General features: G+C 39.0%; 1 protein-coding gene across 3 annotated transcripts in view; it reads right to left on the bottom strand.

The window, feature by feature from the left end:
- The window catches only part of HECW2 (HECT, C2 and WW domain containing E3 ubiquitin protein ligase 2), a 176,624-nt gene that overhangs the window by 64,464 nt on the left and 88,277 nt on the right, over nt 1-23,883 (bottom strand). For 2 of the 3 annotated variants that reach the window (XM_048952762.1, XM_048952761.1), the window contains exons 3-5: nt 14,661-14,768; nt 4,767-4,861; nt 1,681-1,756 (exon numbers count right to left, since the gene is read on the bottom strand). In XM_048952762.1, the coding sequence (XP_048808719.1) occupies nt 1,681-1,756; nt 4,767-4,861; nt 14,661-14,768 (279 nt within the window). Of the gene's footprint in view, nt 1-1,680; nt 1,757-4,766; nt 4,862-14,660; nt 14,769-21,382; nt 21,769-23,883 lie in introns of those variants that run through there. The other variant, XM_048952763.1, reaches the window with a different exon arrangement.

Here is a 23,883-nt window from a genome sequence, read left to right as displayed (position 1 = left end):
AAAAAGGAACGGAGTAAATGAAAGCTAATTCACGAAGAAGGCCATTTGTAAAATATTACCTAGGAAATCAATTCACATAAACCACTAAATAATGCAGTTTAAAATTACTCATAGAGTAACTGGATCCAGCATACAGAAGATGCTTGAAGCAGGAAGTCAAGTGTTTTCCCAAGAGGATATACAGAGGAAAAGCAAGGACATCCTCATTTACATTTTGCCTTCCAGTCATTCCTAAAGCAAAATTACAGCGTGAACTTTTAACTGAGGTACAAACGTTTTTCTCAGTATTTAAGGTATTTCTGCCCTAAAACAAACCATTCATTATCAAGGCTGTTCTGGATTATGATGCACACGTCCTCTCAACTTGGGAATAAGCTATCCCACATAGAAGGAGGCAAGGTTTTCTGAAAATGCTTCTTTGTTCCTAGAGAAACCTCAATATCACAGCCCCTGCAAATTAAGTCTAAAGTAATACAGACAAATTCTCAAAACATGGCATTTTATTTGTTTTCTTTTCACAAGAAGTATTTCACAAACCAATCACACACACAAAAAAAAACATAAAATCCAGACCTGTACATTTAAGCAGCATTGCATGAAGCCTAGGAAATAATAACACTGAATCATGGTTCAGATTTGATTTGCCATAATATAAAGTTTAACATAATGTTATATTTAGAGCTACCGTGCTTGTCTCTTACCACAGTCATACAAGCAGCCGGGACCAGAATGTTCGTCTTAGCTTCAAAAATACTTATTTGAAAGATGTTAGACAATTGTCTTTCATCACGACTTGCAAAAAACAGAATGTTCTCTGATTTGCAGAATAAAAGTCCATTAAAGATAAAATTTTGTTTGTTTGTTTGTTTTTTAAAAAAAGACATTAAGATAACAACAACAAAATGCAGACTTGCCACATTCTGGATGAGAAACAAAAAACCTTCTGGAGAGCACCTTACAGACCTGTAAGTCAATACGCTTTTGAATTGAATTTAGGGGACTCCTCAAGTTGAGTCATAACATTCTGTTAAACACAGGTTTTTCAGATTTAACAAAACAATTATTCTGATAGAACATATTAGTTCTATCCTGATAACTGCTGCAAGACCATAGCAAAAAACATTTTCTTCAGCTCTACTCTTACAGCCCCTAAATGTTTCCACTGTCAGCTATTTATTTAGAAGCAATTTCCTGTGGAATAAAGTGTGAATCAAAACAAGCGTAGCTGGTAGACAGTATCCTTCAGCTATTTTTCTGTATGACAGCTTAGCTCTGCTGTAAGAAAACATTTTTTCCTTCTCCTTTCCTTTCTTTTCCTTCCTTTTTTTTGTTACTCCTTTCATAAAAGTGACAGAACCAGCTTGCACTGTATTTAGAGGCTATATATTTAACCTTTTTTTCTTTGCTGCACCAACTAGGAATTGTGAAAATTTCTCATGTCAAGATCCATCAGCTCAGTTGCTTTTAAACCTGGAAATTCATGACTTTGACTTGTTTTCAAACAGAAGTTGTAAAGATACGACATCTTTCAAGCCACTAGAGTGTGCTCCTACAGAAGCTAAGGAAGAAAAGCACTCTATTTTTGACTTTTTTTTAAAACAGCAATTACTTTTTTTTTTTTTAAATGCCTTGTAAAACATCGATTTCTGTGGGGTTTCTGTTCTTGTTTTGTTTTTATACCTGATAGTGTAAAGCTGACTAACTTCCGAGAATGCTGAGCTCCAGAAGCACCTTCCTCTGTGCCTTCTACTCCCATCTGAAGGGGAAAAAGAAATAAGAAACCACATACATTTTCATCTGTTTTACACATGTTCAAAGATCATTACGTAATTAGTAAGAAGTACACAGAAGAAGAATTGTACCCAGTACTGCCTATTACCATGGACAGACAAAGCTGCAGCATCCATTTCTAGGAAAGCACGTATTAGTTATGCTAAGTGTTGCTAATAAACTCACCCTTGATATCTTCCAAACAATCAATCACAGAAGGGGAAACCCTATTTTCTTATTGGTTTCACTTCCGTGAAATAAAATCAACAGTATGGACTGGTAATATGTATGAAAGCTAGTCAGTGACAGCAGGCAAAATTTTTGTCACTTTTCACAGGAAGGCAATTTACGTCGCAATAAAAATGGCAAAAGAGAAAAAAGTCTAAAGAAAGCCTTCAGACTTATGAATGGAAAGTTCTTCTAAACAGAGAATTGCATCAAATATACAACTATGAATGTAATCTAAATGCTACTCGCATACTGCACAGATTTTCAGGTTTGGTTTCTACAGAAATCCCTGACCAGATAAAGCACTACTTCAAAACACATGTATTAATGTCTAAATAGCTATAGCCACTGAACAGTCCTTTCAATTGACAGAAGAATTTGTCTCAAGGCAGAGATGTGCATCCAACTGAATAATCTAACATAAAAACATCAACAGAGCTATATTTCAAGTCAAATGGCTCTTTCCGTAGGCAGCGCACCCAGTCCCAGACAGAAGAGATTACACAGTCTGCTGAAAAAGCTTCATCCAAACTACATTAGGAATGCATATGTGTGATAAAATAGGAAGTCATCTGATCTACCAAACAAAGTAAGCTGAATACAAAGTTGTATACCTGTGCATACAAGTTGAAGTACATAAAGCAGTTTTTAACACTTGAGGAATTGTCTGAAAGCGAAACTAGAAGCTACAGGACTGATAAGCATTTCTCGAGCAGTGGTTGCTGGACCAAGACGTGCAATCCATGAAGAAAGCACTAAAAACGTCCTTTCAATATTGCTTTTAGCATTATCATTATCTTTCAAATACTTCTCACAATGATCAGCGAACAAAAGCAAATCAGAGTGAGTGGTGTGGTGCAACTGAGACGGAGGATTTTCTTCCATTGCAAAATTCTAATACTTAGCATATAAGAGCAGTCAAGTTAATAAAGTGATAAAGGAACCGCAATGACATCCATGTTTGATGTCTTCATGGGCTTCAGAGGTCTCATGAGGGAGCAGACCATGGCAGGAAGTTGCATGGCTCCAGCCCGTCTCGTTTCCCTATCACATCACTGCAGTCGTGATTCATCATCATTTTCAGGGACAAGCATTTCTCACCAGAATGCTGTCATCTCATCACTGAGCATGCAGTACCAATGGCTTTATAAGGATACTTCAGCAGCAACAGCTGGTAGTAAAATGATGAGGGCATCAAAAATGCAACAGGTTAAGCTCAGTCTGATCAGACTGACCATCTGGAGGAGCCCTGATTTTTCACTAGCTCAAACGAACATAGCACAACATTAACTGCTTATCCCAAAACAAGACTGACTAACGTTCCTGGCTTAATATGCCGTTAGTATGAATTGAACCAGAAACATAATTCCCACCATACCATGCAATGTGAAAATTTAGCAAGATCTGAGTTAGCAGGTAACTTAACCACAACTTAAAAAAAACCAGAAAGAATGGGCATGCCTCGACCCGACTTGGAGAACCAATAGTGACAGCAAGTTAACCTCACAGGACTGACTACTGACTCAGAAAGACAGATCTTTAGTAAATTCCAAGTAAATGTCCTGTTGTGTAATGATCCTTGAAAAAACACTGGTGGCTTGTACAACAAGATCCAGAAATGATACAAGCTACACTACTTTCAGATGCACACTTTCTTCTATAAAGTATCAAGAGTTCATATATCTTGTGAGCCTATACTGCTCACAGGAAAAACAATTAAGTGATGCTATCAGTTAGGTCAGTAATTCTAAGAGAAATAAAAAACATTCAGTACAATGAGACAAAGTTCATGAGAGTACATACGATATTATATCACTATGAGATTCACCTGTATATAATATGCAATGCTGAAAAAGTGCAATATCAAATTAGAAGCAATCAAGTGGATTAAATTGTGCTGTATAGTATCTTCAGTGCAGTAATTGTCAAGACAACATCCTGGCAAATATGATATTAAATTTTTGGTAGCTAAAATCAATGAATCAAATGCACTGTGAAAATTTCTGTCAACTTCATATTTAAGTGTATTAGATGATTACTTCAACCAAATGCACCTGGATACAAGTTTGGAATGCTCTTCTTTCAACAGGTATTCACATCACTAAAAGAACTACTTTAAAACCTCTAGTGCTTCAAAACAAGTCTCATAATGAAATTGTAAGAAGGCAACAACAAATCTTGAAAGTCAGAGAATCATCTAAATTTTGGTGGTATACAAGCACTCCGAAAATTCAACCATTTCTGCAAAAGCAGAATTTTGTACAGTCTTCCTCTTTTTTAATACCCATAAATGCTATCTCAGTAACAATTCGATTTTTAATATTAGCAAATAAGAAGCAGAGGCTTCTGATAAGAATTCAGTTTGAATTAGATAACCAGTGCAACGGTGTTAAATCAAACAGGCAGCTAAAACTCAAAGCAAGGAAAACCAAATTCTTTGTACAAAGAATTTCAGTTAATTTCAGTGGTTTCTATTAAATGTTATATTATATATAATAAAATGTTATTTTATATTATATTATTTTATATTATTTTATATTTATATTATATATAATAAAATGTTATTTTATAATGAAAAAAAATTATAAAGAAAAATACAAAACCAAAAAAAGTATTTCCTCATTTTGGTGATTACAGCCTCACAATATTTTTCCCCACCCCCACAGCAAAAATCACTCTTAATGGTGAAACAGGAGAACTTACACTGATACGTCTGTCTGGCAGTTAGTATCTTGCACAAATACAATGAATAAGTAGGCTAAACTTACCATCACAGCAGGGTTTTTCACAGTGATACATGGAGTAGTAGCTCGGAGGGCTCCACTAACACCATGGTAGTACTTAAAACAGATCTTTATTTCAGCTGGAAAAGAAAACAAAAATAACATCAAGTCCTTTGTGACTGACACTAGGCAAAAGAAAATGAGAGGAACACACATGCGGAGTCATAGCTCACTTCTGTTCACAGCCTGAGTCACATCTGCTGTAGAAGCACACAATAACGGTAAATGAACTACGTCTTCTTTTAACCTGCAGAGAATCAGGATACAGATTCAGGATATAATTCCATGGACTGTAATACAACTCTATTTGCTCTAAGGTAACTGCTTTTCCTCTGTGTTGATTCTTAGGATACAGAGGAGAAAATAAATGATTAGATCATCTCCTGTGATCATTATTGCACTCTTTGTTGCTCTTCCTTCATTTTTCAAAATGAACGTTGCCTTATGGACTCCACAACTACTCACAGTACTTGGCATGAGGCTCACCAAAGTTGAACAGGGGGAATTATTCTCATGGTCTTGCCAGATGCTCCTCTGCTCATATATCCAAAAAATACCTTAGAGCTTTTAGTCACAGGTTACTTGGCAAGCTGATGCTGAGATAGCCCTACAAATATTCTGACATTACAGCAGAAGTTGAATTTCAACTATGTTTTGGAGAGCTATTAACATACTGTTCAGTTTGCTCTTGAAAGCTCATCCTATATGAGCTGAATCCATCATTCAATGATCTGTTTTCAGAAATACTTTAGCAGGAAATTAAAGTGTCTGGTCAATTCCTCTTTGTGTATTATGCAGGTTATAGTTCTGGTTATTTCCAAATACTCAGTTATGAAAAAGGCTTACCAAGACAGTGCTACTAGCACAACTCTTGTCAGACTTTCAGTCTCAAGATATACATATCTGAAGGAAGTTAGAAGCACTTCATATTGAAACAGAAAAGGTGAGAGTTTCACCATGTTTCTGGTCCCACTGAATAAAGTTCTGCTAAATTGCTTTTGCAGCAAACAAAAAAGTATTACATTTCACTGAAGCCTGACCTCTCCACTGCTGTTCGTCTGCATTCTTTCAACACAGCAGAACAGCTGCCCTTGATCTTGTAAGACCTTCCCTGTCTGGAAAAATCTCCCCATTTTCCTTCTCTGCTGGGACAACTCTTCTGTAGGTTAATGAACGTTTACCTCTGGGTACAGAAATGATCACAGCCAGACAGAAAATGGCCACAGGCAGCAAGTACAAATTATAGCAACCAGGTTGGACAGATCAGGGGGTGTGCATGAAAGCCTTGGCACTTGAATTTCTCTGACTTAGTTTAACAGTATAACAGTAGCCTTAAAATACAAAACTGTGTGTTCTGAAAAAAAGTTTTGAGACTTACAGCATGATTCGTTGAGGGATGAGGTTCTTTGTCACTGCAAGATGAAAGGTCCATTTATCCCTACTCAAAAGGATTAAAATACATTCTGCAAATCTTTTCAACCAAAAAGGATTTTTAATTTCTAATTTGCTGTGATTATAGTTTGGCATTCATTTACACTCTTCCTCCTAGTACAGTGGACGCACCTCCAAGCTGGCCTTCAATGGCAAGCACGTGTCTCCCAGCCCAGTGGGGACTGAGGTGGTGGAGGGCTGCTGATCCCTCCCTCCTCACAGCTGAGTTCACCCACACTGTCAAAACACCATCGTGTAGCCTGCTCTACTTACTACAAACATCACAGTAAAATTCAAAACAGAAGCAGGATTTCCAATCACTTAAAAAGGCCTATAAGGCCTACTAATTATAAGTCAAGATGTGTAGGCTCTGCTACACTCAGAAATTCTACTGACGTATGAACAATGCTCACATCCAAATGGGCACGCAAGGATTTCCAGCTCATATATAACTGGGGTTTCAGCACAAGCACTGCTAACTTGCACAGGTGCTTTCCAACTCCAAAGCTCAGCTTTATTGAGACTCAAACTTTATCTGCAGAGGGTTTCTGGAGATGCAGTTTCCTCAGTCTGCTGCCAATGACTGTGCAACTACCTCCTCTCTGTTCATCACTCTGGAAAATAAGCAAGCAGCAGAAAGGTTATCAGCTGCTGCTTCTATCTGCACACAGCCATAATATGGACAGATATCTGTTACACATTCTCACTACACTGTCATGTACATACCTCTAAAGGCTGAAATGTAGCCCTGCAGGCTCTGGATCCTCAGATTTCTTTCCCTCAGAGTCACACTCTGTATAATCATACAGTACTCTGCAATATGTATATGCGGCTGGTAGTAGAAGAAAACAATTCAATATACGGAATGAACAATTTCTCTCATACCAATGAAATTAAAAAAAAAAAAAAAAAAAAAAGCCTGTAGGCCTAATTGCTTGTAATGATTAGAAAAAGCAGAGCACTTAAACGTACATCTGGAGACTTCTCTCACTCCCCAGGAGAAGCAGCATTGCTATGGTTTGGGCTTTATACAACTCTACACATAGGAACTGCAGAAGTGCTGTCAGCACTGTGTCGATAGGATTAACATAGGAGAAGCTGTGTTTGAAATTCAGCATGAAATTGAAAAATCAGCCACCTCGAACATGCACACAGACATTGCTAAAGTGAATAAAAGTTTGCAAAATCTTTTCTTGCACATAGAAAGAACACAATTCCCTCACAGGACCAGAGACAGCTAAGTAGATTTTTCTTCATAACTAATAATTTTTAAAACTACTATTAATACATAACACAGAAAGAAATCTCAGAGGGATTGTGCCAATTCGGAACAGCTGAGGATCTTGCTCTTTGACATTTTCTCTATTGTGTTAGAAGAAAAACTGTGACTGGAATATTTGTTCTTCATGTCAAATGGATTCCTGTGCTCCAGATACATTAAAAATAGATGTCTGTGCCTGCCCCTGACAGAATATACATCAACCTATTGAGTAACATATAAGGCCCTATGAATATAAAGAGCTCTTCCAAAACAGTAAATTTCTATAAGCATGACTTCAATATTGAGAAAGCTGAGCTCAATACATACTAATATTGAGGCTTCCTCTCAACTGTTCCATATAAATATATGTGTATACGTATATGTGTTCCATATAAATATATCTGTATAAAAGGCACAATAGCTTACATCACCTACAAAGTTTTTCTATTTTCTTTCAGTCTGCCAATTGGTTTGAAAATGTTTCCTTTAAGTTGAAAATTTGCTCTTTTATTTCTTTTCTTTCCCAGACATGCCTATCAGCTTGCCTTAATTGAGTTCTGTACTGAAAAAGGTAGCAGAAGTAAATGCAAAGAGAAGATGCCGGTACCTGACCATATACTGTCAGCTGTGTGCTTGATTCAAGGAATCTGCAGCCTCACAGAACAAACAGTACTTTCATCCATGGGAAAAAGTGACTGTACCTAGCAGTGTGTTCTTGCTGCCACACACGTCCCATTGTCTCTGACGTTTCTCCAGACATCACACAGACCGCAAGGAATTCCTACAGCCACCAGACATTTCCTCTTCATTTAAAAATAGGACAGAGTGAAATTGGGGTATCTGTGAGTGTTTGAAAGAATCGCAAGTAGTCAAGTAAGTAGTGGCACGTGTTAATTAATCTGAACACTCCATAGGACCGTAATCCTCTTCTTTTAAAAGCCAGTAGTTGTTATCATTCAGTAACCTTAGTTTTATAGCTCAGAACCATTATATAAAAATTCTGGAATAAACAGGTTTCTGGGACTCAAACAGTGATATTTGAATTTCAAAAGAACTCCTGCATGAAATTATAATTCTGTGCTTCTCTCTACGGACCATGCACTCTTGTCTCTTCAATAATACAGAGATCAGTCTACAACAAGTAATAGTTTGCCTTTAAAACATCAGTAATCCTCCAAAGCCCCTCGCTTTATCTATGTGTTTTTGGCCTTTATCTTTGACTAACAAAAAAATGCTTTAGGATAAAAAGATACACGGAATACAGGAATTTGGAGTACATAAACGCAAGTGTAATTCTAGAAGAACACATTATTTCCAGGAGACCAATCTTTCAGGAAAATAAAAATACTCACTTAGAGAACAGTTTGTTCAGGATCAAGAGGTGGTCTTGACTATAGATACTACCACATCAGTTATCCATGAATGTGAAACATGCTGTAATTATGCAAGCCAAGCAGATAAAACCTCTTTGGTACAGAGGATGGTAGCACAAATATAATTACAGGGAGGTGGGATAATATCACACTCCCACAAGCTCACCATGGCAAACGTCATGTGCTTACAATGGTAGAAGCAACCGCCAGATGGCTGGAAACATACCTTGTGCCCCATGCCATCAACCAAATTAATACCCTGAGTCCTTAGGTAGGGTATCCCCTACCCAACTGAAACTTCTGTAAGCTGAGGTCATCACACACTCCACTGAGAGGGGATGGCAGACACACCTCTGAAAGCTAAGGGAAATCCTCACAGGGTTGCAGCAGTCTGATGCTCCCTGCCAACTGCACAGAAGCTGCCCAGCTCCCAGACGAGGCAGCTCAATGCAGCCCAGCTCCCGGACAAGGCAGCTCAATGCAAGAATCACACGCCTGAACCTATGGCTCTCTGTAGATCCGAATACATATCCTCAAACACTCAATAAGAATTGGGAGAATTTCCCCAGAAAGCATGGAAACATGTTTTCCGAAACATTTAAGAAAATTCTGGCTCCAGAACAAATGGAGCCAATCATATTAAGCCTTTACAAATGCATAAAGGGAGAGCTAAGTCAGGGAAAAAGCATCGAGTTAAACCCTATTTTTTCCCAGCTGAACATATCCACCCAATGGCCAACTGTAGGAATTTAGAAGTGTTAGAAGTGTAGAAATTTAGAAGTGTTTTGCACATCCTGTCAGTTGAATTTGTTTTCCTTAGCGTGACTGCAGTGAACACAACCTTCTTGATCAAATACTACATATTCTTTCCTCTGCATCATTTTAAGCAAGAACCTTTTTGACTACTCCTGACAGCAAACAGGAGAGCAGCAGAACATGTGCAGAAATAGACTTCCTGGTACACCAGATTATTTTACAGAAGGAATGGAAAAAAGCCTCAAAACTGACCAAAACAGAACTACACAGAGCTTTTTAGCTAAACTAGTATGAGTATCAGTATCAGATTTCTGTCCTCTGGTCTCTATCCACTTAAACTGCTTCAAAGGCAGCTGCAAAGCAAGATCTGTTGAAGCAACAGCCTATGGACCTGGCCTGCACTCACTTTCCTGCAACTCTGAGACACTTATTTACAGCCATGAGCACTGAATATTACATTCCATTTCGGCCAAGTGTTTAATTATAATCTAACCTTTATAATAAAACACTTCGGGTATTATGCGCTTAAGCAAGCTAACAAGGCTTGTCATAAATTGCAAAAAACCACAAGAGATGATCCTATTTCAATTGTTACATTCAAAAATAACTGCTAGGAAACAACAGATATAAACTGCAGATGTATAATAAAAAGTATTTCTAACTTGGTGAAAATGTTTATAAATAGGGCAGCAACAATAACCATGAGAAAGCCTAGTCAGACTACTGAGAGGGTGCTGGTTACACAGTGCCACCAGACCCAGGCTTCCACATCAGAAAAATATGACCTTTACAATTTAAATTGAATGCTCAAAACATGTATGCTGGGTAAAAGTAATGATTTTATTTTACTAGAATACTCATTAACACTGACCACTGACCAATGTTTTGGTCAGAATATGGAACTGTGCTCCTATCTCTGCCAGACAATAACTCTTCACTAAAGCACCTTTAAAAACTGAAAGTACATCAAGTTCAATTACAAAGCCCATTTGGTTTGTTTCAGACTCCCTTAGTATTTTCAAATAAAAAAAGAGGGCTGGGAGTTCACTCTGCTAACTGCAAATTACATCAATCTTCAGTCTCCATTCCCCATTTTTATAAAACTTAGTTTCACTGAAATAAGGACTAAATACAGAGAACTATATAAAGCTTCAGTTGTAACCTGATGCCAGTGTAATGCAAACACACGTATTACCACCACACTTTCTGAATATATCTCAGAGTCATGCCACAAAACTGAGATTTTAAGGACAAAATAGAAACAGTCTGTGCAGTTACCACATCTGAGCATTGCAGTGTGGCACCAGCAGGGATTTAACCTCAAACATCCCAAGAGTGATCTGGAACATCATTGATGTGATGAGACCGGCAGTGTGTGGATAAATCCCAACAGCTGCCACTATGAGTTATCGTTCAAGATGTGAAGAAAATATATGCAAATCGATATGCTTATTTATATTCACAGTAATGACTATGACATCAAATGCTATAAATAACAACAAACACATTACACTGCAAGTAAAGTAGGTGAAGGTGTTTCTTGTGGATACTGTAATTAATACATATGAGACCTCAGCTATAACTGACAAATTTAAGTCAGTATGACTCCACGGCTCAATCCAGGAAACCCAGACTTAAAGGAGGCTCTTAGCCCATGCCCATCCTATAAAGTGAGCAGGATTATGGTATGAATTAAAATACCAGCAGAAAACCAACCATAGCACACAACAGCACCTTTGACACTTCTGTCCCGGCTGCTGGGGCTGTATGGGCACAAGTCATACTGTGCTCCTTGCTCCCAGCAACCAAAAATAGGCCCTGGCCTATTTTACCTACTAGGACATCTGCAGATTTTAACTCCCAGGAACTTTGCACCTGCGGAGACTCATAAGCACTGAACTTAATTGTTGCCCAGCAGTGACTGTACTATACTGAATGCCCCTCCTGCAGCACTTTCAATACAACCAGTCCTTGTTGCCCATATTGCAGACTTAGAAGCTGCAGTTTCTAAATGAGCAGCAGCTTGCAGCAGCTTGTATCAGCTATTCTGCAGAAAACTCAAGCCTCCTTTCAAATGTTTTTTCTATCACCAAGGTCACCAAGGTTTTTTCTATCACCACAAGTCACTTCACTCTTTCTGCTAGCTCTGTTCTCTATAAGGAATGCCATCACCTCTGTCCCAACACACCAAAAGAGAGCACCCAGAGAAACTCCATCATGTTATCAGCACTCGAGGAGCAATTGCAGCCTCTCCTGCACTAGACAATAACAGTCTTGAGTCTAATGTCATGATAAATATCAGATGACCACACCAAATGCATATGAAGACAAGCCGTGTTGCACATTCCCACTATTGCTACCAATTCATAGTAACACACCTTGAACTTGCCCTTTCATTTCACCAGAGAAGGAAGAAAACTGTTTGCAGAGCTGTGGTCACTTCTAGCGATCCTCCTGTAGTTGATACAGCAAACAACATGAGGCAGCAATCTGGTGAGTCACTGTTTTCCCTTCACCACATTTAAGCAAACCTCAAAGCAAAAAGTTTTTAAGTCACATCTGTTATGTAAGGAAACAGCATCTCAGGCACACTGATACTCAGATTCACCTTGTCGAGTCTCTAAAGCAAGAGATCCTTTTCATGCTCACAGTACACTTTTGCTCCATTCCTAGGCAAAAGAAAGAGAGCCTGCTCTGCAGTCCAGAGCCAGTCACTTTCTCTAGAGGTGACAGCTTAAGGACACCAGCTGCTTTTGACGTTGAGCTGGACTTGGAACTTATTTTCCTTCCTTTTTGCATACTCTTTTCCTTCCCCACTCCTCAATAGTTCCCCTCAGAGGCTGCTTGCATTTTGGGAATATATTAGCTTCATCTAATTATTTCAATGTTGATTCCTTTGATTCTCTCCTCTGCATAGAGTCTGTGGATTTTTTAATGTCACTTTTTGTCTAAAGCGTGTAAGAGCTTTCTTTGATCATCCTTGTTTGGCTAATTTAGGGTGCTTCGGGGGGAATTAATGCCTGTTTTTAGTACGAAGATGATGAGATCCTCCCCGCCCTCCTTTCTGAGGGCTTCTGATTTGAATAGAGGAGATAGCAAGCTGTGTGTTTACAAGTCATCTGCTTGGGAAGTAGGAGATACCAAATCCATGGGGAGATTTATAAGGAATAAACCAAATGACTGAAAAACTCAGTTAGAGGACCGCAGATACATAACAACATAAAATTCAGGACAAAAGCTTGAACAAGGCTTAACTGTAAACATAAGCAAAAATTCCACAGACTTCAGTGAAACTGTTCAGAAGTTTAAAATGATCCCCATAGAAAAAGAGCTTCCTAAATTAAGGTGAAAGATGCTTTTCCTATAAGGTACAAGTCTGAGCATTCCAGAGAGTCTAAGGCCCAATCCAGCTGACTCACACGGATTAACATTAATGCAATTAAAATGGAAATACTCCTGCTACGTACAGTTTAGTGGGATATGGCCTGTTAGCGAGGCTGCCATCCTCTGCACTTTGCCCTGCACAGATCTCACATTATGGGTAAGACAGGCAATTAGGCCTACAGGCTTTTTTTTTTTTTAATTTCATTGGTATGAGAGAAACTGTTCATTCTGTATATTGAATTGTTTTCTTCTACTACCAGCCGCATATACATATTGCGGAGTACTGTATGATTATACAGAGTGTGACTCTGAGAGAAAGAAACCTGAGGATCCAGAGCTTGCAGGGCTACATTTCAGCCTTAAGAGGTATGTACATGCCAGTGTAGTGAGAATGTATAACAAACGCCTGTCCATATTATGGCTATCTGCACATCTTCTTGATCTTTATCTTCAGTTCAACCATTTTCTTCTGTAGCAAAATCCTATTTTGATTTTATCCTATTATATTTGATTAAAGCTCTTTCTTTCTTGTTAAAATATATGTGTTGTGTGATGCATAGATTTAAGTCGGCAAGATTCACTGATGGCTTCTAGAAATAAATACTCTTAATAATTATTTATAGTAGAGGGGGCGAGGCCCAACATCTTTAGAAACACATGTATTGCTGTGTATCAGTCAATGAGAAGAGAAAATTCTGCCAAGATTTACAGTTAGAAGCACTACAGTGTACGATATCAGAGTGGGTGTATATATATATATATTCTAATTTATGAAGGAAGACATTGCTGTGAGGCTAAACAGGTGGTAGAACAACTCACAGCTCTTTTGGGACTGATTGCCACTTTGATGCCACACTTATCAGGGTTTTCAACAAACTCATATACAACATCCTAGAATTAAAGAATCCGATTTCCTAAGTGGATCACATAGTAAAATAACAATATTTCATTAAAAAGCAAAAAAAATTAAATTAAATTAAATTTAAAAAGCATATAACAGAGCAGCTTAGCTTACTGCAAGTCCTTGTAATCTAATGAAGTGGCTTAGCACTCTGATTTGAACCTTCACTACCAAGAATTGCTGCAGAACTCTGCTGGAGATTTGTTTATTTCAGTCACACTAAGATTCGATATTTCAAAACCATCCAATGAATTTCCCAGCATAATGAAACTTCAGCTGAGACATCCTAATGCAACAGGACAGAAGGCTGGCAATTCCCAGCAATAAATCTAATGTTAATGCTAACAAACATGAGCAAAGACTGTCACCTCATTATCCTTTTCTTCATGTCCATTTATAATTAATGTTTTGTCCAGATGAAACTTTAAAATTCCTGGGAGGGGACTCCATCTTTCACTGCATATATACTACACAATATTGAACAAGGCAACTTTTTGTTCTCTTGAAGTACGCTGTCCAAGAACATCCCTAAAATACAAATGCACCTCAGAACTCAACTATTTTTTTTTTTTTTAGTCAATATTTGCACGACTTTTTTTGTGTAATACACTTTTTGTGATGTGTAGCAAACACATTGAAAAATATGCTACTAGGAGAAATACAATCAATCCCTTAGGTTTGTTAGAGTGTGACAAAATGGCTATCAAGTGCAATCCTGCAGGTTTGCCTTGACATAATTGGCATGTTTGCCCACTGGATAAGTAGGTACTCACATTCCATAAAATAGGGACCAGGTTCAATTCGCCATACAATTTGTCCTTTTTGAGTGCCAGTCACTCCCCGATTCTTGGAATCCCAGAAATTGGCTGGAGAGTTCTCATCTGTAAGAGGAAAAAATATACACATTGCCATGTAGCATTTATAACAGCAGGGTGGTTTTTTATTTTCTTGTTTAGTTTGAGAAGCTCAGAAACAAAAACATATGAGGGAAAAAAAGAAAGAAAAAAGAAGGTTAAGCTAACAAAGAAAAGATGCATGGCTTCTCTTACAGTAGATAGATCACTTAATGCAGACTTAACAGACATACAGAGTCAAAGTAAATATACGGCTTCCTTTAAGAGGCCAACTGCCAAGATAAAGCATTAAATTCCAAAACTTCTTCTCCTCAAATAGACAGGCTGACGGGAATGCATAGTTGATTGCAACTTCATCATGGAGCTGCAACACCATTTTATATGATGGTCTCGTTCTGTGCTGTGAAAATCTGGCACTTGCTCCTTAGCAGTGATGTACAGGTATCAGAACTTGCTTCACTTTTTGAAGTATTCCTACATTTTGAGATCCGGAGAGAATATTTTTATACTTACACCAAAAAATATGGCGTATTCAATTTCCCAGCCAGCATTATTACGTACTAGTGAACTAAGTCCTAAAGGCAGAGTGCGTCACTTAATAAGCCAAAAACACAAATGAGTGAAAAAAATGAAAGAAATAAATTCCAAAGAGGAAAACTGAGATGCAAACAATAAGTCTCTGAAGATCAGTTCAGCAGTATCGGTATTTTCTCCTCCTTAAGAAATGTTTTTGTCATAACAGAAACAAAAACAGGTCACGGGGTTTGTTTTTACTTACCAGCCTGTGTTCAGAAACTCAGAATGCTGTTTGAATGAAACACAAACAGAGGGAGAAGCTGCTGGAAGGGCACAAAGGTTAGGATGACCCAGAGGAAGCTGACATAAATACAACTTCTTTCATACAGGAAGTTCTTTGGAAGTAGGCATCATAACATGTTCAAAGTGTGCTTATGAAGTCGCTTCTTAATCACATAAATATACCTCCTGCCTCAAGTACAAGATCCTCCTTTCTTCAGTGGCACGTAATAACCCTGACTCTTAAAAAATAAGTACATAAATTTGTTTTATAACACAAATTTGAATGCATTCTGCAATCTTAAAAAGATTTCACCAAAAACTTAAGGCTACTGTAGCTCTATTCAGGAAGCTCTTATCCAATCAAGCACAGTTTCTTTGAAAAGAAGTCCCACATAAATAAAACTAAAGAACTGTCACCTGCATTTTAGAAAACCATACACTATTTATGAAAGAATAATCAAGAACGCAGCTTTGTTACTCTTGACTTAAAAATACAGTCTGGGGCAGAAGCCCTCCCTAACCCCCACCTGATCCACCTCAACTGCTCCTCACACAACCCGTCCTCAGACCCTTCTCTTTTGTAGCCCTCCTTTGGATGCTCTCTAATAGCTACATGTCCTTCTTATGTTGCAGCACCCAAGCTGTGCTGGGCGGTGAGGAGGTGAGGCCACCCAGCACAGAGCGCAGCCGGACAATCTCTATCCTTGGCCGACTCCAATACCATCAGGTTTAACTTTCCATGAGGAAACTGCACGCATCATAAAGGTAAGCACACAGGCAATAAAAATTTATAGCATGCATGATTATCTTCATTACTGAAAAAAGAAAAAAAAAAGAAAAAAAAAAAAAGAGCAAAGAAAGCTGCATCTTATCCACATATTTATTTTCCTCAAAGATAGAGAAATTCTAGAAGTACAGTCTGTAAAGCATCTCAGGAGCCTCAAAGATCTCTGTATGTAAGCAAGCAATATGATGTTGAGCTGGTTGGGTTTTGTTTGCTTGTTTCTGGGTTGGTTTTCTTGTTAGTTTCTTCTTTAGAATGTGCCTTTCTAACCCGAGGTCCCACTATTTTCTTCCATGGACATATCTCATGCTTCCCCTGAGTGCCAGTTTAACGTCTAGCATATTTCCATTAGTATCTCTTTTGGTTCACAAACTACACTTCACTACCAAAAGCAAACAGATTCTTAGAAAATTCCAAGGATACTTCCAATACAAGCAGTATTAAATTATTCAGTGTCCTCAGTACGTCTAAGTAAATAAAAGACTATTTGAATATTTTTTTAACAAATCCAGAAAGTTTGAAGGCATGAAATAAGCACTTAATAGCAAGACTTCCAACACTTCAGCTACAAGCATTTGTTCCTGGTCTTTTAAAATCGATAACTAAAGTCAACAGAAATCTTTACAGGGACGTCAGTGAAGTTCAGAAAAGGTCCTGCATGAAGAACATGCAAGCCAAGCATAAATGCTGAGCTGATTGTTACAAGGCAGCGCATTTACTAACAACTTAATTAATACAATTCAACACTTCTGAATTTTCAGTTCTTCTATCCAGAAATAGTCTCCTTTGCAGTAATGAAGAGTAAATCATTGATGCTCTGCCCACAGGCACACTGCCATTGCAACAGAAGGTGGTGGAGATGGATGGATGAAAAATGCTAACAGGTCTCTGCCTGACAGCAATCTACTCAGATTACAAAATTTATTTTGGACAACTTTGATTTTCCCCTGAAACAGTTGATTCTTTCTACTCGCATGAAGTTATTCACATAGAGAGAAAAATTTTGTTATTTTGTTATGTATATGGAAAAATAACTTCAGAGCTCAGTACGTGGATTTTAAAGAAAGGAACAAAACAGCAAACAGAAATCAAATAGCATGATAACACTGAAGCAGACAATAGTGCAGAAATTTGCCTATCAACACTGCAATAAAAAGGTTCAGCTGTGATAAGCCTCAGCAACACTCAGATGTGTGTGTGGAGGGGAGTTGGAGGGAAGACAGAAGTGTTTGAGAGCACAAAAAGCAGAATGCCAAAATTACCACTACTTCATCACTCCTCTTCTCAAAAACCTACATATATTCCCCAGGGATCCTCAACTCCAAGACATTCTGGTCCCCTTTTAGCTGGTAATTGTTGCTGTTTGTGAAACTGGCTGCTGTTCTAGAATCTGGGCCAGAGAGTAGATATAAATATCTCTTCCCAGAACATGAAATACCCCAAAAAAAAATACTGTCCTTCTGCACTGGTATCTTGTCAAGTTGATCTATGGTTCTGAAAGAAACAGAACAAAGGAAGACCCACAGCATCATTTTATCTTCTATAAACACAAAATATTACAGAAAGTATCTGATTTCTCACCATATTGCAAGCCTTGTAAAAATGAGTAAACGGGAAAATTTATGATGCTCTGCAATGAAAAGTGGGTCATAATAATAAATATCTCTACACTCTAGTGGACTCTACACTGCCTACTGCTCTTTGAAATCACTGTGCAGCAAAAATGTTCAAAGTAATAATGTTTTCTCTTTTAGGACTCGCCATCTTTACAAAACCGCTTAAGGTATATAAGGTACCAACAGTACGTGTAACATTCCCAATTCAGTAAGGCTATATTAAGTGCAAAGCTATATACAAGTACTGAACATCTCAATGGAAGAAGAAGGGATCATTTTAACATAATGAGTTTGCACAACAGAATGCCACTCAATGCAAGAGTAAGAGCCACAAGAAGATCCTGTACATCAATGACAGGACATGTGGCTCCACTCATGTACAGCAGACACTTAGGACCATTTCTTAATGCTTTCTAACACAGCCCCAGATGTCAGCAGACAGCTTCATTGCAAGGATGCACCTCTGGCTCCTGTTTGACTTGCTCAGAAGGACCTCCAAGTCTTTTTCTGAAAGCTGCTTTGCAGGCAGTCAGCTTCATACTGACTGGTGTCAGGGGTTGAAAGACTTGGTCATGACCCTCTTGCTCACTCATTTCTCCATCCTCTCGAGGTCCACCTGAATGGCAGCACAACTAGCTGCTTTATCAGTTTATCAGGAACTGGCAGTTCTTGCCAGTTTCGTCCCATCTGCAAGCTTGCTGAGGATTTGTCCTATCTTCCAGGATGTCTAATAGCAGCTGATCCAGTTGTCAGCCCGCTTCGTTATCCACCTATTTAGCCTGCATTCCATCAGTCTGTCTACGCAAATGTATGTTATGTGAGACAGCACAGAAAGCCCTGCTGAAATATCTGAAGTACTTTATGCAAAAGTATAAGACAACAGGAGGCTTCTGTGCAGTTTACACTTTGTTCTTTGTGTCTCACAATTTCTGATATTTTTTGATATTGTTGTGTAAGGAAGAAGGTTTTTCACTATTTCTATCTGAAATACATCACCACAGAGTGACACTTTGTATAGTTCAAACTAACAAATAAATAAAACAGATACCAGTCTTGGAAAACAAAACAAGTTAAAAAGGAAGAATTGCTACTCATGGTCACTAAAGCTAGCCTGAGAGCCCAGTGCACAGACTGCTCAGGTGCAAACCAATGCTCACAGCTCATATGGTCACTAGTGGAGTAGACAAAAGGCTTGTCTCCATAAAAACAGAGGATTTTTATTCTTCACAAAAAAAATAAAAAAATAAAAAAAAATTGAAAATTATGGAATTAACAAACTTCTACTGTGGAACTATCTTGCATTTATCATACAGGAAGAAAAAAAATTGTTCCCTACAGTGATTGTTTGGTCTCTGCAACATACTTTAATAATGCATCCGTACAGATGAGGGGATAATCCACTGGATAGAAGCTCTGCAGAGAAGGACCTGGGGGTCCTCATAGACAACAGGTTGGCCATAAGCTAGCAGTTTGCCAACAAGACTAATGGTGTCCTGGGGTGCATTAAAAAAGCATGGCCAGCATGTCAAGGGAGGCAATTCTCCCCCTCTATTCTGCCCTGCTGAGGCCATATTTAGACTAACAGATCCAGTTCTGGGCTCCCAGTTCAAAAAAGACTGGGATCTCCTAGAAGGAGTCCAGCAGAGGGTAACAAAGATAATTAAAGGCCTGCAGCATCTCATGCATGAGGAAAGGCTGAGTAAACTGAGTCTGTTCAGCCTGGGGAAAAGAAGACTGAGAAAAGATCTGACAAACATTTATAACTATCTAAACAGAGGTGGAAGGCAAATGGATGAAGACAGGCTCTTCTTGGCAGTGCATAGAGAAAGGACAAGGAGTAATGGCCTAGAACTTGAATATAGGAAGTTCCGTACTAACATGTGGAATAATTTCTTCACGGTAAGGGTGATGGATCACTGGAATAGGCTGCCCAGTGAGGTTGCAGAGCCTCCTCCTACAGAGATACTCACGATCCAGCTGGACACCTACCCGTGTAATCTATTGTACGGCACCTGCTTTAGCAGCGAGTTGAACTCGATCTCAAGGCCCCTTCCAACCCCCACGATTCTGTAATCCTGTGATACTTATAGATGCTTTAATGCAGAGCTCAGAGGGAAGGAAATTCAGAATATAACTGAGAGGATTTAATTATACACAATTTTGCATTTTTGTATTTCAGTATTGTATATGAGTCTTCTAATTCATTGCTCTTGAAATCCATGCAGCTCAGCTCAGAAGAGATCAATCATTTTGGTAACACTATTGTATCCCAACATAATTCTGTGGAAATCTTATTTGAGATTTACCTTCTAAGCTCTGTTTTTTTATGCCTTTCTGGAAGATATTTTATGTAAAACCTTTTCAAACGCTTGTATTATATATTCTTAATTTTAAAAATGAAGTTCTGATCGTCAAAATTTGACCCCTTAGCATTTCAGGTTAATTTTAATACATTCTTGGACACTGAAAATGATGAGTTAGCAAGGGTGTGTGTGTACATTCAGCCTACTGATACTTATAAAGTATAATTCTAAACATTATTTTTCTTGTCAGATATTCTCTTACTGTGTGCAGTATGGGAGCTGCAGGCTTATGGATAGAAAGACTAAGTACAGTTTTGTCTTAAGCTGAGATTCACTGATACCAGTTTCTCTCTTAAACATACTGTTATAAATTATCAGCCGTTAGCTATTTTACTATATCTATCTAGTATATATCTATACTATATCAGCCTCTAAAAGTAACAGGATTGTAGTTAACCTGCACTGGAGAATAATTCTGAACTGAATTTTGAGCCAAGCATCGGGACATTTCTATGATGGCACTTTCTGTGTAAAACAGAAGCCTGATTTAGATGCATGTTATTGCATGACTTCCAAAATCTCAACCCTGCTGCCACTAAGTGCACTCCACTTTTTGTTGTGAGCAGGTGGTTCCACGTGTGAGCAAGGAATAAAACAGTCAAAAAAATGTAAAGCTAACAATGCTATAACAGAGAGTACTGTGTATCTTAAGCAACTGATTGAGTACAAGTTTAGAACACTAGATTTTGTGCAATATTTTCACTTTGGCACTCTCTAATTATTTTAGTGGACACATTTAAAGAAGAAGAAAAGTTTGTATCACCTGAGGCCTCACTCCCTTTCTGTAAAGTCAGTAAGCAAATTAGCACTTGCAAGCAGAGTGTTTGTTGCAAACCATTATTAGAATAAATCACATTTTAGCAACCCATTTAAAAAAATACAGTTACTGTCCCATGACCAAATGTTAACTCCATGTATACAGCTTTTAGTCTGCAATATTCATTTAAGTCCCAGTGTCAGACAGCCAACAACTCACAAGCTTTCTACAGGAACCAGAGGATTTTTCAGAGAAGACAGCACTAGTGTATGCAACACAATGATGAAATTAGATAAATACTTTGAAGCACCTTCTAGCCTTACCTGGCCATTCCAAAGGGTATCTGAGGATCCTAAACTGCATTCCTCCATATGAATCCAATTAACAAACTGGAGAATTAAAAAAGATCAGTGGATCCTAAAAGCCGCACTCGTTTCCAATCACAAACAATATTTTCTACAGAATTTGCCTTTTGGGGCCAGGTTGTGCAGCTCGGCTCTGGACACTTCAGCTCTGCATTAACACTGATGCACAGTCACTGCTTCTCAGGCTGCTTCTCTGCTCTCTCTTCCTCCCCCGTCATTTTAAGGAGAGGATTTCAGAAGAATGGCTGCAAACTCCCAGGCAGTTTCTAGCAGTTACACGCAACTGCCTGCATCTTCCCCTTTAATCAAGGGTTTATCTGGGTTCAAACAGCCAATGTTAGAATGCGTCAAGTATTATGTCCTTCCAGCAAAGCTATTTGTAGCCACTCCCATCCGGAGGGTACAGGAAGCAAAAACCCCATCCTCCCGGCACTTCCTTCCTTGCCTTTTCCATGGGAGGATACCAAAGCACAGACTACAGCCCATCCAACGGGGAGAGGCGACAACAAGGCTGGCATGGTGACGAAAGCAGCAGGAGCCCACAGAAGTGCAGGTCTGCACTTACTTGGTACTTCACTTGCCCTACAGTCCAGGTATTTTCGAGAAGAGCAGACTGCTTGTGACAGCAGCTGGGGTGAAGCTACCCTCAGCCCAGGATAACTGCCCACTGAGCACTCTGAGCAGGAAGACAAGCAGGTGGCCAAGCACCACCATTCCTGCTTCTCCTCTTGCAGGCTGGTAGACGCCACAGGGCTGGGACAAGGCTCCTCTGTGCCAGATACTCTGACTGCCCCAACCTTTCTTCCTGGTGGATGCCAGCAGCTCCTTCTGTTCACAGAAAGGACACAGATTGGGCCAAAGCAGCCCCAGTACCACACTAAAAGACAGGGCATTTTGAGGCCGTTTTAGAAGTAGGGTTCAAGCACTGCAGCAGATGCCCAGATGTCTGGAGACAGAGCCCTTTTCAGCATTTTGTGCAATAAGATGTTCACGGAGCACTATGTTAAAGCTCTCAAGCAAATTTCATTTTTCCCAAGTGGAAACTGGGCAACCAAAAACACAGCAAGAAAAATAACACATGAATACTTCTGCTCAGCTTGAAGACTTTACAACAAATGTTTCCAGTCCCAGAAATTAAGACAGACTTTGTGCTAATACAGAACTGAAAGCTGCTCTCATATTTCGTGTTCCTGTGAGCACCTCAAGGGAACAAAAGGGGAGAGAACACCAGAAGCGGGCTATTACAAAAGAAATTTACAACTGTTGCAGACTCAGCGGCTGCAAAGCTTCAAACACCCACAAAGCAACCCCCCAAAAAGGCGAGAGGAGGGAAGCCCTTGGGCAATCCAGTTGCATCTCTTTGAGTGTCCCCCATGACTGCATTTACACCAAACATACTACATTGCTGACAGTTATTGCACTGTACCAGCAAGAGCAATTCTTCACTTTTTACCAGTGACTGACAGGACAGTGAGAGAGGAGCTGTATTCCCCTCACATCTCCCTCCAAGCTAGAAGCTGAGCACAAGACAAAATTGTAACATGTTCTGCATCCAAATACTGTACAACCAACTAAAACTTCTTGCTATTTAAGTTTAAATTGATGGAGTAGTAAGCAATGATCCTTGCTCCCATTTTCATAGTCTTTATCTTAAGACCCTAAAACAGATCATTTCCTAGTTTTTCTAGCATTACATGTATTATTTCCCTCCCTATGTTCATGAGAAACACTTCAGCTCTAAAGATCAGAGCAGCTTCATGCGCCCACATGGAATGTGATATTTGAAGGCACAGAAGCAACTCAAATGCTTAATTAACCACAATGCCAGTAAAAAGAAAGACACTGAAAGAAATCTGCAAGTTTTCAGACACACCACAGAGTACAACGGCAAGAATAAAGTGCAGTTTCACTCCTCTGTATTCAAAGTAAAGACATAATTTAAATTCAAAGTGTTCAAAGACAAAAATAGATCCTTTCACCCATCTCCTTGGCAAAAATTCAAAAGCATAACAATAGGAAGGAAATGACCTCAAGTTTAATCTCTTTCCTGAAAATCATACTAATCCTCTTCCACGAAGTGAGGAACATTCCATTCTTGCCGTGCTTCAGGTGTTGGTTTCAATACACGTGCAAGGCCCACGTCCCCAGTGCTCCCCCCATGGTGTGGGTTCCTGAACAGCCCCAGCCATAGCTGGAAGCCCAACCCCATGCAGCTCTTGCATGCAGTGCTCGGGTTGTCTGTAACTATAGCCACACAGACATGAAGCCACAGGGAGAGGGAATATCTCACACCCTGCTAAAAAGACCGTGCGTTCCCTGTAACATAAAACTATTCTTGTGAGGGAAACGGGGAATAGAGGCTACCTAAAGCCCAAAGGAACAAGCAGTAGGGAGAAAAAAAGAAAGTATGAGTTAACACTTGAAAAAGAGGATGCATTTCAGGAAAGACAATGTTGTCA

This window comes from Lagopus muta, chromosome 8 (assembly GCF_023343835.1).
Source record: "Lagopus muta isolate bLagMut1 chromosome 8, bLagMut1 primary, whole genome shotgun sequence".
Classification (NCBI taxonomy): Eukaryota; Metazoa; Chordata; class Aves; order Galliformes; family Phasianidae; genus Lagopus; species Lagopus muta.
The sequence above is the reverse complement of the archived record's forward strand: the minus strand, read 5'-3'. Positions and strand labels throughout refer to the sequence as shown.